Here is a 14604-nt window from a genome sequence, read left to right on the forward strand (position 1 = left end):
ATAAGCCAGGGATTTTATACCAGATACCAATGATGATGATTGAATTGTCACCCAGATTCCTCTAAGATAGAAATTCAAAGACTATAAGGTCTGCATTCTTAGGTGCTACATCAGCCCCAGGTAGGTAATGGTAGAAACTGGAGAGTTTCAGAGCTTCTTCCTGTTCAATTTAGGTCAAGGTGGATTTCCTTGTCACAGTCTACGGGTAAATGAATGGACAACAAAGACCCAAGTTCCCTGAAGTTCAACCTACACTAAGCCCTAACGGAGTTCAGAGTCCATGCCGACCAGATGGAAAAGTTAGAAGAGGTGTGAGACGAACCTGACAATCAAAGTTCACAATTATGGTTCGACAACTGTTTGAATTTCCTTTTAGTACTAGTGTTTCAAATGTTGGCTGATTCATGTACTAAAAGAAATTAAACATTCAAAGCATTGGTCTAACATGAAGGGCTTAGAACGTGTTTCATATTTTATAGACATAAAGAGAACATTGTAAAGCATGGTAAGAAATTCTGCAATGAAAGGAGAGAACATGTTACCCACTATATGACCGGCACGGTTTTGAGCACTTTACGTATATTCGTATGCTTGCCAATATACGTAATAGTAATGCATAATTATTAGTGTTACTAATATGTAATACTGACATACGTGATATTCCTTTGATATTCTAACAACTGTAGGAAATAATATCATCACCTTCATGTTTCAGACGAGAAAACTAGGGCAGCAAAGAGAAGTCAAGTGACATGAAAAAGATCACCCACTTTGCAACAAACTGCAAATAACAGATTGTTTTCCTTACTGAGCTAGAAAAATGGATCCCAGAGAAAAAAAGGAAACAATTTTAAGAGGGAAAAACATTAGAAAGGACTCCTTTGAAGTACCAGCACCTAACGGGAAGAACTTTCAGGAGAGAATTGAGGAGGACAGAAAATTAGATTCCTAGGACAGGAATTCTGGGCCACATATGGAAGTAAACGCGTGTGCAAACCTGGGGAGCAGCAGTAAACCCCCGAAACCTGAGTTAGGGTGCGTACTGCATCAGTCCCAAGTTTCTCAACCTTGGCACTCACTACTGACATTTTTCCAGGTAATTCTTCGTTGCGCGGGACTGTCCTGTGCATCGCAGGATGTTTGGCGGCTTGCCTGGATGCCAGGAGCACCCAGTCACTAGCTGACAACGGAAACTTTCTCCAGCCGTTGCCAAATGTCCCCCGGGGACAAAATCGCCCAGACTGAGAACCACAGCGTTGGAAGTCAGGCAAAAGAGGAACTGGAAATACCCAGAAGTATACAGAATATAGACTCTGAAGCAGTGTCTCACCTGGGAGAACCCTCTTCTCTCCAGTCAGACTGTGGAAAGAATGCAGTGACACCCAACTGTTCCCCCGACCGATGGGCACAAACAGTGGGAGACTTCCGCACAAAGCGTGCAACACCCGATGCCTGATGGCCTTTAAACGGGGGCGGACTGTGATTACCTGTAGGACTGAGAGCTCACGTACGAGGACGGCGCCTCCATGGAGCCCCTCAGGACTACTCAACGCTCTGCTGGCAACGCGGCGCGGAGAGAAAAAGAGGGAACACTAAAAGACCTTTTCCAACTATAGCTTCCAGAGTCTGGTGATGCATTAATTTCCACCGTCAAGAAAGTGAAATGCTCCCTGGCATTAAATGTTTATACTTGAGGTGATCTGAATACACTGAAAGTGACTTTTAGACGAGACAGGATAAACCTTCTATTTCTGTTCATTAGTTTGGAAGGATAAGTCAGCGTGCATCTTCGTTTTCCGAGGAAACAGTATCTCCCGCCTCGGTCAAAATGGATTACCATCTGGGAATAATTTATTCCTTGAAGGAGAAACTCCTTAGCCAACTGGAGAATTCTGGGACACGCCAAAAGCCTCAAAGAAGATAGCATCCTTTAGATAAGTCACAAGACCGCTCTGTACACCCTGCTGGGGAAATTCCCATGGAATGGATCGTTCTCGTCCGGGTTTTATTTCAACCGCGTTAGAGGCAAATACCTGTGGGCACTGTTCTTTGTTAAATCTTGCCAATAACGTACAGAAGAAGAGACGAGAAGTCCTAAGAAATCATTTGCGAATGAACGCATCAGTAAGCTATGGCTTGCTGATAATTCGAGGGTGGAAAAGCCCATTTCGACAATCCGGTTTATTCCTGAAGCACGCTGCTGACAAACTATTTCTTCCCACGTTGCTTAAACCGAATAGCACTGTTATGACTCCAACAACCCACTCAGGAAAACATCTTTCCTGTCGTTTGGCTGTTTTTATTTCACTCAGACATGTAACATCTCCAGTGATTTTTTCAAAGGGAAAAAGTAGCCCCCAAACCCAGGTGAGTGGTTGAGGTCCCCAAGCCAGCCTTCAGAACATCATTTGGCCACCGTCTGTGGAAATGACGGTGAGAACACCACTTCAGGCAGAGCAGCATGGGGTGGGGTAGATGGCTATTTGGGAGGAAGGGGGCGGTGAGAGGGGAAAGGGCAAAAGGAAATGAGCCTGCGGAGGGGCATGCAGGCAGACCCCCGCCCAGGGGGGTGAGGGGTGAGCCGTGCAGGGTGGGCGTGGGGCCACGATGATGAGGTGGGCAGGGCCCGAACCACGCAAGGCTCTCAAAAGGTCCCTAACACGAGAGATCCGTCAAGACTGCACGCGGAGCGATGTAATCTCCCCAAACCTTTGTTTCCCTATCTTCACCAGCAGGACGGCGGTGTACTTCCCACCAGAAAGCCATCATTATCAGCACACAAAGGCTTAGCCGAGCAGGGGTAGCAGCAAGAAGGATTCAGCTCCCTACGGCACCAGAACAGCTGGCATGTAACTAAACTGGGACCAGTCAGCCTTTTGCCAACCGGGGATCGAATTCACCCGGGTGAGAGATGAAATGAGAGAGGCGATGCTCGCCTCTCTCCAAAACCCATCGGAAGATTTCCATACAGTGGAGAACCTAAAGGAAGAGGAAAAATTTAGAATGATTTTACTGTGGCTACATGTGACATAAAGCCTACTAGAACGATGGGGTTTACTATATGCATCAAAAGGGTTAAACATAAGTGACAGAGTTGGAGACACTGTCCCGGGTAGAGTTAGCACATTCTCTTAAAGGCCGATATCACACTGGGGCTTCAGGATCCATTGGCCCACCGCAGTGGGTGACACTGTTCTTCCAGACTGACAGTATTTGCAATATCTGGTCGGATCCAGGGGCCAACGTAGCGTAAGATCAGCCAAGTGTGGTTTAGAAAAAGTCACTAAAACAGACTATTGTGGACCGTTGAGACAAAACCACACGGACTCTCCACATCAGGAGCGACAGCCCAGAAATGCTGCATGCAAGAACCTCTTTGAAAATATTTGTGGGAAAACCCGTGATTTGTAAGGAAAGTATGTCTCATTTTCTAAGCAGACAGAATGATCAAGGAACTTACTTCAGAGTATTCCAAAGGGCTAGGTTGGTGACATTTTATAAAGATGCCATTTCAATTAAAAGCTTGTTAAAAGCATTACATCATTAAACCACAAGAACGTATCCAGAAATGGCTCTGACAAAAAGCAAAATCTGAAGACAAAGTTATAGCACGGTCCCGTACAGTCAGGGAAGACAGGATTTAATAATCAAGAAAACAGATGGTGAATTTATATGTGCATTTTTAATGTCGTAAGAATCTGTGGAACACCTGAATTAGAAATCCCAGGCACCTCACGTACATTATGACTCAGTAGGGAGAACGGAGGTGGGGGGCACCATTCCCTTGACGGCAAGGCACCTGCCAAGAATTTTGGCTGAAGGTCGGATGCCAAGTTTCTCTTGCTTTCCCTCTCCCCGCCCTTTGGCTTCAGAACTTCCAGGAGCCCTTATTCCAGAATATTAACAGGGTATCATTACTCCATCTTGTTCTTTGGGCCTCTTAAGACTCTAGACGTTCGAGGAGGTACTCCCCAACCAGGTACTACTAGATTAGTACGGTATTGAAAGTGAAGATGTATCTCAAATGTCAACTCACTAATTGACAAACTTTTAGAACTCACCCTGCTCAAATACCTTGACTGCTGGCTCTGTGATTGAAACTATTCTTTTCTGCTTCCAATGCTATGTATTCGTGAAGAGAAAATTTATTTTTTCCTTTCTCGGTAAAGAGTGGTATAAAATATTGGAAAGAGTTTACAGAAGGTAGAGTTTATACAAGTGTTAGTGATTATAATTACATTCATAACCAGTGCTGGGTTGAGTTCCTGGTTATATAAGCCTTTTGCTGGATTTTCTCCTCTCTACTGCCGTTACTGATGGAGAAAGTTAAGGATGAAACTCAAATTTTAATGTGTTTTTCACTGTTGTTTACTAAAAATGGATTTCAAAAAGGTAGTTAAGAAAAAAAAAGGTGGTAAAAACGGTGGAAAGTAAACTTGAATGTCAAAGTCAAAGGCCGCAGACTTGTGCCTTATTCTCGGGTGCACAGCTAAATAGCACTCCCTAGCCCCTCATACCTAGGGAGGGCCCTGTGACTAGTCTGTGCCAATCACACATGAGCAGGAGATGCCAGACATGATCAGGAGAAACCACTCCCTCTCCTGGCTCTCTGCCCTGCCGATGTTAAGGCTGAGGGTGAACTCAGGGGTCATGATGTGGAGTCCCCTTGCCCCCTTACATTGAAACGCACCCAGGATTTGTTTTAATGAGGTATGGTAAGATATGCAGACATGGAAACGAGGTCGTGAAGGAAGTTCATGCTTACAGATCCCTAGAAACAGGAGCCATGGATGCCACGCAGGGCCACACGGGGAAGCACCAGGGTCAGTCAGGAGGAAGGCGACGATAGGGGAGAGCATGGTCCAGAGCCTTTACTGGGGTTTTTGGGGGATGGAATGGGCAAGGCAGGGCAGGTATGCTGTGTAAGCTTAGGACTGGATGGTGTGAATAATTTCAGCAGACTCTGGGTTACAGGGGTGATCCCTAGTTGTCTGGTATCTGGCCCCGGGGTGATTCAGGGCAGGGAGAATATTGCTTGGTATGTGAAAGTTAATAGATTAGATGGTTGGGGGTGTCGGCTCCGGACTGGTTGATCTGAGTATCACAGACATTGTTGCAAGGGAGTCCTTTGCTCTCTCTAGGAATTAGGTAGCCCTGGGAAGGATGGTCTCTTCAGGATCAAGGCCCCAGTCATCAGAGCATCAAAAACACGGAAAATGAGAAAATATGCTCAGCGTGCCTGGGTGGCTCAGTTGGTTAAGCGCCTGACTTCGGCTCAGGTCATGACCTCATGGTTCCGGAGTCTGAGCCCTGCATCAGGCTCTCTGCTGTCAGCACAGAGCCCACTTCAGATCCTCTCTCTCTCCCTCCCTCTCTCTCTCTCTGCCCCTCCCCCGTTTGTGCATGCACACTTTCTCTCTCCCTCAAAAATAAACCAAAAAATCAAAGAAAAGAAAATATGCCCAATGCACTCATCCATTTGATGGTGACACGACTAAGAAATAAGCTTTTAATGGGTTACGCCTCTAAGATCTGGGGGTTGTTACAGTCTATTCCCACCCTTGCTAACGCACTTCAATTCAACTTCCTGATAAAGTTATAAGGGTTCGTGAAATCTGGGACTCTGGCTCACGCTTCTTACAAGCATTACACCAAACCCAACTGTTTCAAATACATGTAACACAGGGTTTATTAGAAGGGACGCTGAGGGGTGCCTGAGTGGCCTAGTTGGTTAAATTGTCCAACTCTTGATTTCAGCTCAGGTCACGACCTAGCAGCTTGTGGGTTCGAGCCCTGCGTGGGGCTCTATGCTGTCAGTGTGGAGCCTGCGTGGGATTCTCCCTCTCTCCACTCTCTCTGCCCCTCCTCCACTTGTGCTGTCTCTCTCTCTCGCGCTCGCTCTCAAAATAAATAAAACTTTAAAAATATGTTTTAAAAAGAGACAGCGGATATTTAAGAAAATAAGAAATATTTAACTGAATGACAACAATGAGGCTCCAGCCCAGCTCTGTGTTTCCAAACATCGGTGCGACAGATAAAAGGACAAAGTCTGAGCATTCCCTCAATGGGTCATTGGGTTGAAAACAAACCCAAATAGGAAAAAAAATGTTCTGAATTTGAATTTGGAGACTTGGTTTTATTTTCAGTATATTATGATTGGATTAGTGATGAGTTATTTAGATTTATAAGCAGTAGTTTCATTTGTATAAACATCTAAAAAGCTCCCAACACATTCCATTTTTCTAGATTTTAGTGAGCAAGGCCCATTCACTTCACGTACATGCTTCAGGGTCTTATGAACATCCTCCGCTACCCTGGCCACTCAGAAGTTTCCAAGTGGCAGAGGACATATGGAGGGTTACCAGTCCCCTTTCCGTCCCACTTAGCATCTGACGTTCGTCCCTGGATCTTTCTCACGTGTCGTAGATCTTTTAAAACCTGTGCGGAGCACAGCCGTGACTCTTCAAGGGGAACGAAACATCGGCTTCTTGTTTCACATCCCTTACTTGAAAATACAGCGTTTTGGGGGTGCCCGGGTGGCTCAGTCGGCTGAGCGTCTGAGACTCTTGGTTCTGGCTCAGGCATGTGAGTTTGAGCCCCGCACTGGGCTCCGTGCTGGCCGCGTGGAGCCTGCTTGGGATTCTCTCTCTCCCTCTCTCTCTGACCCTCCCCCACTCCTCCCCTCTCTCCCTCTCTCATAAACAAACTTTATAAGAATTTTTAAAGAAACAAATACAGCATTTTGTGGATAAACTGTAGTAGCAACACCCTCCCGACTGGTCCAGGATGTAGTGCCATCAGGTAGGTTAGGGGAACATTAGAGCAATATTGGCTCCCTACGGGATGCCCAGAAACCAGTGCTGGCCTGGCACAGAGAACAGACTCATTTAGCGCCTTCTTTTCAATGAACGAATAGTTGAGTTTAAGAACTTGCAAGCCCAGAGAACAAGGGCAGCCTTGCCCACACTCAGCTTAAGGGGAAGCAAGGCAAGTCATTAGGATTTACGTGACAGAGCCAACTTTGCAGTACTGGGCGTAGATCGTAAATAGTTCAAGCGAAAACGGCCCAGTGATGCCACAGGCAGAGAAGTATGTCACGTTTCATGTTATACGTGTGCACAGTTTGTAAAACTGATCTTCCAGCAGCACGTTGATTAAAAAGTAGAAAATAGCCTTTTCCAGAAATCTTAAAAGACCTTGCTGCTTAATGATGCCAGAGGAATAAGTATCCCTGTGGTACTTTTCCTTCTGAAAAGGGGTGGGAGTGATTTCCAGGGTGTAGACTGTGAAGAATTGAGAAACGTTTCAGGAATTTTTCTCGGCTGGTAAGTGTATTCTCTTTTCTCGTCACACCCTCCCCCCTCTTAAATTTCATCAAGAAAAATCTGAAAATTTCCTTTTGGTAAGTCAAACCTGATTTTGCTTTCTTTTGCCAATCGCCACATTCCACTTCAAGGAGGATTGCTCAAATATGCAGACTGGATCCACCAATGGAAAACCTGAGTGTGGCCTGACATCAAGGGTCTTGATGCATTTCAGTCCCTGCAAAGGTGACATCTCTGCTTTTAACCTAGAATCGCTTTTCACGTCAAAGCGTGGGAGCTGCAGATGGGCCACGGGCCTGAGCGTAAGGCTGTGATGGTCGGGAGAAATCTGATTTGCTGAATTGCCCGAGTGGAAAATTTTATTTTGAAACTTGAAAGGAGTCGTCACAAACTCCATCAGCAAAGGAGTGCTTTGAAAGGTCTATCCAAAACCACGCAGACATAAGCAAAGCAAGATTCCTGGAACCTTTCTAAGGAATGAATGGCGTGCTCACACCTTCTCAAAAATACTCCTTCCCAACAACCACGTGCCCAGAGTGAACAACGCTGGTATGTACCTGTGCCTCTCTTCACGGATGGTGGACAGAGAACTCCCTAGTAAAATCCACTGTCTTTGGGACATAATCCACGAAGCGTGCGTCGATGACAGGAATGAAATACTCTAGGGACCTTAGCCTGTCAGGCAAAACTCCTTTAAGGCCCCGGGTGTGGGGAGGAGTCCAAGGAACAGCTTCAGGCAGGACCTGGGGGTGAAGGAGGGACTCCTCTGTCAGATCAGGACCCTCCCTGCCTTGGAAGTGCCTTAATTTGTCTCAGATCAGGTGTCTTTGGGGGTTGGGTGATAACATTGCTCTAAGCGGAAATTCAAAGTGTCATGAGAACTCATTTCTATCTGAGACTGTCAATCAGCACGCACCAGTAATCCCAGCAAGAGTCCCTATCTTCTCAAACTTGCCACCTTTCTGAATCTCCACCACTGACTCTCCTCTCCCTACCCGCACCCACGCCCAAAGAAAACCCTCATCTTCCTGCCAACCCTCATGTGTTTTTCTGCACAGCAGTTTTCTCACCTCCAACCCCTCCCCGAGAAAAGTGCCCACCCAGGTTTTCGTGACGCGACCCTCACCTAACCTCTCTGCCCTCCTTTCCAGCCACTCCCGCCGCCTCTGTGCTGTAGCTGTCTCGACCGTGGGTGCTGTTGCTGACCCCGGAGGGAACATTGGAAATACGTGAAGACGTGCTTCGGTTTATTATCGTTGCATTAGGATTGGGAGACAAGGAGGGGAGGTTACTGACATTCACTGTCCAGCATCCTGAAATGCTCATCGGAGGCTGAACAAAGTCTGCAGTCCGGGTCCCCGCCCCCTCCCCGGCTCCCACACCGGTAAATACTGTCCACGGCCTGTGCGGGTGCTCGCGTGCTTGCCTGGTTGGGCCAGGGATGCTCCTTCTCCCCACCTTCCCCCACACCTCCCCTGCCCCACTTGGCCACCCCCTCCTCAACTTTCAAAAACATACATGTCATTTCTTTGGAGAAGCCTTTTCCTCGACCCACTAGACTAGGCTGTGTCCCCGTAGCACTCAGCACTCTGGCCATTCAGTAGTTCCATCCGTGCTTGCTGGTCATCGGCTCCCACCTTCCGCAAGCCGCCAGAGGGTAAGAGAGGCGGAATCTATATCTGCGCACTCTCGGGGTCAGGGCACGTCAGAGAGACGCCACGGTTCTGAATACAGAAGTTCTCAACACATGCTCCCTCCTCCTTAAACACATTCCCATTTCCTGGGTTTAACTCTGCTGAAACGCTCCCTGCGATGCCTGGAGACACAAATGGTTTTCCTTCTACCACTCACCTTATCTGACATCACACGTTTGGCCCCCCCCCACCCCAGATTGCTCTGATCATAATACTCTCCTTGATCTAAATGCTACGTGACTCTTCACTTAACATCTTTAGTCCCAACTTCTTCACCTCGCATGCAAAGCCCTGTGCCGTCCGGCTTTCACCCACCTTCTCAAACCTTTTCCGGTCTTCTACCCTTGAAGGGATCAGCTCCTCGAAGCTTTCCACATCAGCCCTGAAATTCCCCACTGTATCCGGCTCCTCCTTCCATGCCTACATGTCTCGATCCTGCTTGGACTTTCAGGCTAAACCTAAATGTCCTCTCTAACAGCAATTCCAAATGAAAGGCATTTCTCTCTCAGCCCTCCAAAATCCCATAGCTCGCCAGGCGTATTTTACTTGAGGCAATAATATTCTACTTTGTACTAGAAGCTTCCACGTGTGAATCCAGTCTCCCTTATCAGACTACAAACTCTGTGATGGTAAGACCCACGTTGATTTATTTACCTGTCACCCTCATCAACCACCACGGTGCCTTGGACGTCAGCATCACGGGAATGAGGTTAAAGAGCAGCAGTGGACATCAGCATCACGGGAATGAGGTTAAAGAGCAGCAGTATACAACCATTTTTGCTACCCATTAATCGTGAGAATTAAGAAATTCATTCTAAAATATTCATTTGTTACAGGAAGTCAACTAATGAACAAGAACTCCAATGGTCTCCTACAATTCTCTGCCAAACATACTTAATATTTGCAATTTATTTTGTCTTACACAGGTTCACTCAATAGGTTAATGTTTACAACACAATGAAAAGAAAACCCCATGCTGCGGGCTTACTGAACACAATGAAATAATGGCATTGGTGATGATAACGCAAACTGGAAAAACTCATGTTATTGGCTGGCTGTTAGGCAAATTGCCAAATTTGAGGGAAGCAGACAGGGTGGCAGAAACGAACCTGAAATTCATGTGGTGTTATCTCTCAGGTAAAGTAAGTTTTCGGGAGTCTGTCTGCTTTTCAACACAGGCTGCGTGAGGTGAACGAATAGATCTACATAATGGACTATAGCTTGACTGTAACAATTCTGCCACAAACCACAAGCCACAAGCTCGAAGCACATAATCATAACTCTAGGATTGGAAAACCCCTGCCCCTACCGCAGAATGGGCCACGTTAGTTCTTTTGGAAGCAGACAAGCAAATGACCATCTTACAAATCTTCTGAGAGTCCCAAGGCAAGCACTTTGGAGTTAGGACCAGAGTGCAACGTCTCGATAAGAAGGGGAAGGGGCCTAGAGATAGCCATTGTGCTCAGTCCACACCATTCCCTGTGTCTCCCTGCGTGTGGGCCAAGGGGACAACTGCCACAATTGTTTGCTTGTTTGTTTTTACTATTTTGAGAGAGAGAGAGAGAGAGGAGGGGCAGAGGGAGGGAGGGAGAAAGGGAATCCCAAGTAGGCCCCATGCTGTCCGTTCAGAGCCTGATGTGGGGCTCGATCTCACAAACCGCAAGGTCATGACCTGAGCCCAAATCAAGGGTCGGATGCTTGACCAACTGAGCCACCCAGGTGCCCCCCCCCCCAAATTGTTCCCATTGCTTCCCATTGCCAGTCCGTCCTGACACAGTGATGGCTGCTTCTATCACCAAATTGGCAGGGCTTCTACAACAAACCACACTCAGCACTCTTTGGAACCCCTGCTCATTCAAAATATGTGAAGATCTACTCTGAGTAAAAATGAATCACAGGAAAGCTTTAGAGTTAAAAGGACACGATTCTGCTAGAATGTCCCTTGTGGGGGTGGGTCTAGAAGCAGGACATTTTATTTTCTGATCTGGAGACTTAGGGACCCTTCCAGGACAAGGAGGTCTGATGAGACTCAGAGAACAGGTCACAGGGTATAATAAATTGGCTGTGCATGCATATTCTCCAACTGTCAGTATTTAATAGGCTGAAGACTATCAGCGAGGATGAATCATTTCTGTTTGAAGCACAAAACACATTGACACAGAAACAAAGAGGCTTGTAGGCTTCATATTCTTTGGTTCTCTGAACAATAAAAGGCCTTGTCTAGTCAACATTCGGAGTAATTTTTCCCCGGGGGATTATTACTATTTGAGAGGGATGAAAGAGAAGCATTCTCATGATACATTTTCCTTTTCTGGGACTAAAAGATGTGTCTCTCCTTAGGAGGAAACATTTTGGATATATTGAGTCAGCTGCATTTCTCACATGCCCTCATCCAGCTGGAGGGAGGACTAAACCCAGTCGAGAGAATCAGTCCTCAAACCTTAACAGTTTGCTTGAAACGTGTATGTCAAGGAAAGGCAACTCTTTCAGGAAATGGGGTGTGAGGTTAGGCTCTCACGAGATTTGAGTTACTCTGCATATAGGTCCGTGAGGGTGGAAAACGAAAGCCCAAGTAATTAACCGAAAATGTCAAACTCGCGGACGGGAGGCATCGATGTTTCATTACAGTGCCGTGCTTTGCTTCGAGATCCTCGCCTCAAACGGTTATTAAAAAGAAAGTTTAGAATTCCTAGCATTTAAACTCTCCAGGCAACTGGAAAGAAAACGGGCTCTCGGAGCCAGAATGGATGAAACCTACAAGCTATAAACCTGAGCCCTCGCTCTCATTAGATTTTAGGTATGTTTTTCTTCGAAAATGTGTTCTTGTGATCTCTAGGTCTGCAGAACCGGGGGGGGGGGGGTGGAAATCGTGAACAACTGGCACCAGGGGGACCGCAGAGCTACTTGCTGACAGTTGAGGTCATGAAGCCGTTACCATGCTCCAGTGCCTTCATGGGAAACCAGAAGAGGATGAGGGAGTGGACCAAGGCGTTGATGCAGTGACCCCAGAAAACCTAAGGGAAAACAAACCAAGGGAGTCAGGAGCTGCCCACAACTCTTGACCTCTGTGCAACTCAACAGACTGCTCATTGTGAAGGATACTGGCAGGGTGCTGCGTCGCTGCAGAAGCACGGTATTATTCTTGAAGTTAAAAAAAAAAATACCTATTTCCTCATTTTTACGTACAAATGACTGGACGATCTCCAGATAATATCACCTTACTACAAAGACCTGAATGTATATGGCCATATACATAGAGCGATATACAATCGGTCCACATCCAAAAAAATGAATTACAATCCTTTTTTTAAATAATCATAAAAAAGACAACACAATTGTACAATCATCTAGAAAGAGAAGGGTATTAGGTCAAAATTGTTAACAAGAGACAGAAATGTTTTGAAAACGCTGAAAACGCCTTAAACGTGGATTCCTACACCACGCTCTCGCTGTTTTGTTTTGCTTTTTGAAATCCCTCCCGCCCAACTTGCTCACTTCTAGGAGTTTGGTTAATATCATCCACGTTTAAAACTCTTTAACACTTGAAAGGTCAAACAAGAGAACGCAAAGTTTAGTTTCTTCCAAACCAGAGTTTCATAAATGCATTTCGAGGATCTCTTTAACTACTCAGATGACCGAACTACCATACTGACACCAGCTTGAGTTTATTCAAACATCTACAGATTGTTCCGGGGACTGTCCTACAGTTTGATCCTAAGTAGTGGTGGGGAGACAGACAATAATGAAAAAAAATGATAAGACAATGGGATTTTCCCATTTGAAAAGTTCATTTTTTTCCTGCCTTTTCCCTGACCGCCTCACCTATCCCCTCAAAAGAAAAAAAAAAAATCTTCAAGGTGTCCGCAAATAAGTCTCACCCTCTGTCACCCTTACCAAGGCCCCGGTGGCTACCCAAGCAGATCATGCACACAACCAGCGCCCTGTGTTTTAACTGACCTCTGTTAAAATGTTAAAATGAACCTCTGTTTCAACCCCCTAACCCCCTCCTGCACAAAAATCTGAGACAGAAACATGGCAAAGGAGGCATCCTGCACCAAACCAGGCACAGGTCTTCCCTTCTGGCCAGTGAGACTCAACCACCCTGCCGCTTAGCTGTGACTGGCAGACCCTGGGAGGTCCCCCTTGCCAGGCTTGATGGCAGAATCCCGGCAACCCCTAGCCTAACCCAGCTTCCGCTCGGCCCTCTGCAGGGCTGCTTGGGTCTAGATGCCTTTTAGGCATCTTTTAGGTCTAGGTGCCTTCTCTCTTCTGGTTGATTCTCCAGGCTGAAAAAGAAATACCCACCAATGCCTTGATTCCCGTGTTGACATCTGGCCAATTTTACTCACTGACTAAAGAAACCTTTTCTTGTAACTGAAAAACCAAGCCACAGGTGGCGAGAAGTCTGTTAGGGAAGCTCCCCACTGGCCTCATCGTGGGGCTTTATGAAGGGAAGGGGAGTCTCTGACGGCTGATCCCACAGGACCCAGGGCCATGGGCGCCACTGGCCAGACCAATTGCAGGTAGACTACAATGGCCCAAAAAACTAAGTAGACATAGAGAATTACCGCATCCCCAACGGGTTTTATTAAATGTCTGCTGGGCCCCAGGACCCCATGGGCTGAACCTATAGGACACCTCTACTCAGGTGCAATCAAAGGCACACGGGGACAAGAGCAAAGGAGTCGACAAACAGGAACTGAACGTGCAACGCGGAAGCTTCCTTTCCGACTCGGCATCTGGAATTCACCGGCTGGCTATACTTTGGAGAGGGCTGGGGCCTCAACTCTTCTCAAACGTTCTCTCTGACCTCTCAGGCAGGTAACCAGAGCCGGAAGACGAAGCACGCCGCTTACGCGCTTCTGAGGCGACGACTGTGGGCGAGCGTCATTTACCTTTGTGTTGAAGCCTTCCGCGTTCTGGGTGATCTTGTAGAGCTGTGGGAACCTGAGCATGCTCTCCTGGGTGCAAGACCTCTCGAAGATTCCCAGAGTGAAGGGTGGCAACGCTGTGAAAATCTGTGTGGAGAACAACGAGCCATTAAAAGAGGCCTTCCCGAGTGTTTCGCTTCCACGGAACGATGACTTAATTTTCAGTCAAGTCCAGACCTGAGCCTCAGTGATTCACAGCTCCCCAGGCACCCTCCAAACAAAGAGAATACACGAGAGACCGTTTTTACTTGTTACTCCATCAGCATAAAACGAATGCACTGGACGCGAAACGCAACACCATAAATATCTGATTAGCTAAGAAACCACGTTCAATTAACAGCTACCTTCCTTTGTCAAGCGAGCGGTGGTTTCGGTGGCTTTGTGGGGTGCTGCGCCTTCCTGTTAGCGTCGCCGAGGCGCGATTTTACAACTTCCCATCCTGATTTTATACTCAAATTTCAGGAAGCACGAGGTACTTCACCCATTTATTCATCTGACAGACATTTCTTGGGAATGAATTATGGGCCAGACGCCGTGATAAGCACCAGGAATATGTATAGAAGGCGGAGGAAAAGAAGCAGGTCCCTGACCCGCAGGAGCTCTGTCTACTGCAGGGCTGGAGACGGGCGGCAGGCAGCCCGCGTATAAATAAAC

The 14604-nt window shown here is 46.8% G+C and overlaps 1 protein-coding gene across 12 annotated transcripts in view; it reads right to left on the reverse strand.

The window, feature by feature from the left end:
- The window catches only part of LOC109266145 (phospholipid-transporting ATPase IB), a 635626-nt gene that overhangs the window by 182597 nt on the left and 438425 nt on the right, over window positions 1-14604 (reverse strand). For all 12 annotated transcript variants that reach the window (XM_053900789.1, XM_053900782.1, XM_053900822.1 and 9 more), the window contains 2 exons: window positions 13915-14037; window positions 11955-12033 (listed from right to left, as the gene is read on the reverse strand). In XM_053900789.1, the coding sequence (XP_053756764.1) occupies window positions 11955-12033; window positions 13915-14037 (202 nt within the window). The remainder of the gene's footprint in view (window positions 1-11954; window positions 12034-13914; window positions 14038-14604) is intronic.

The sequence above is a fragment of the Panthera pardus genome, unplaced genomic scaffold (genome assembly GCF_024362965.1).
Source record: "Panthera pardus isolate Hobbes unplaced genomic scaffold, ASM2436296v1 HiC_scaffold_1, whole genome shotgun sequence".
Lineage (NCBI taxonomy): Eukaryota > Metazoa > Chordata > Mammalia > Carnivora > Felidae > Panthera > Panthera pardus.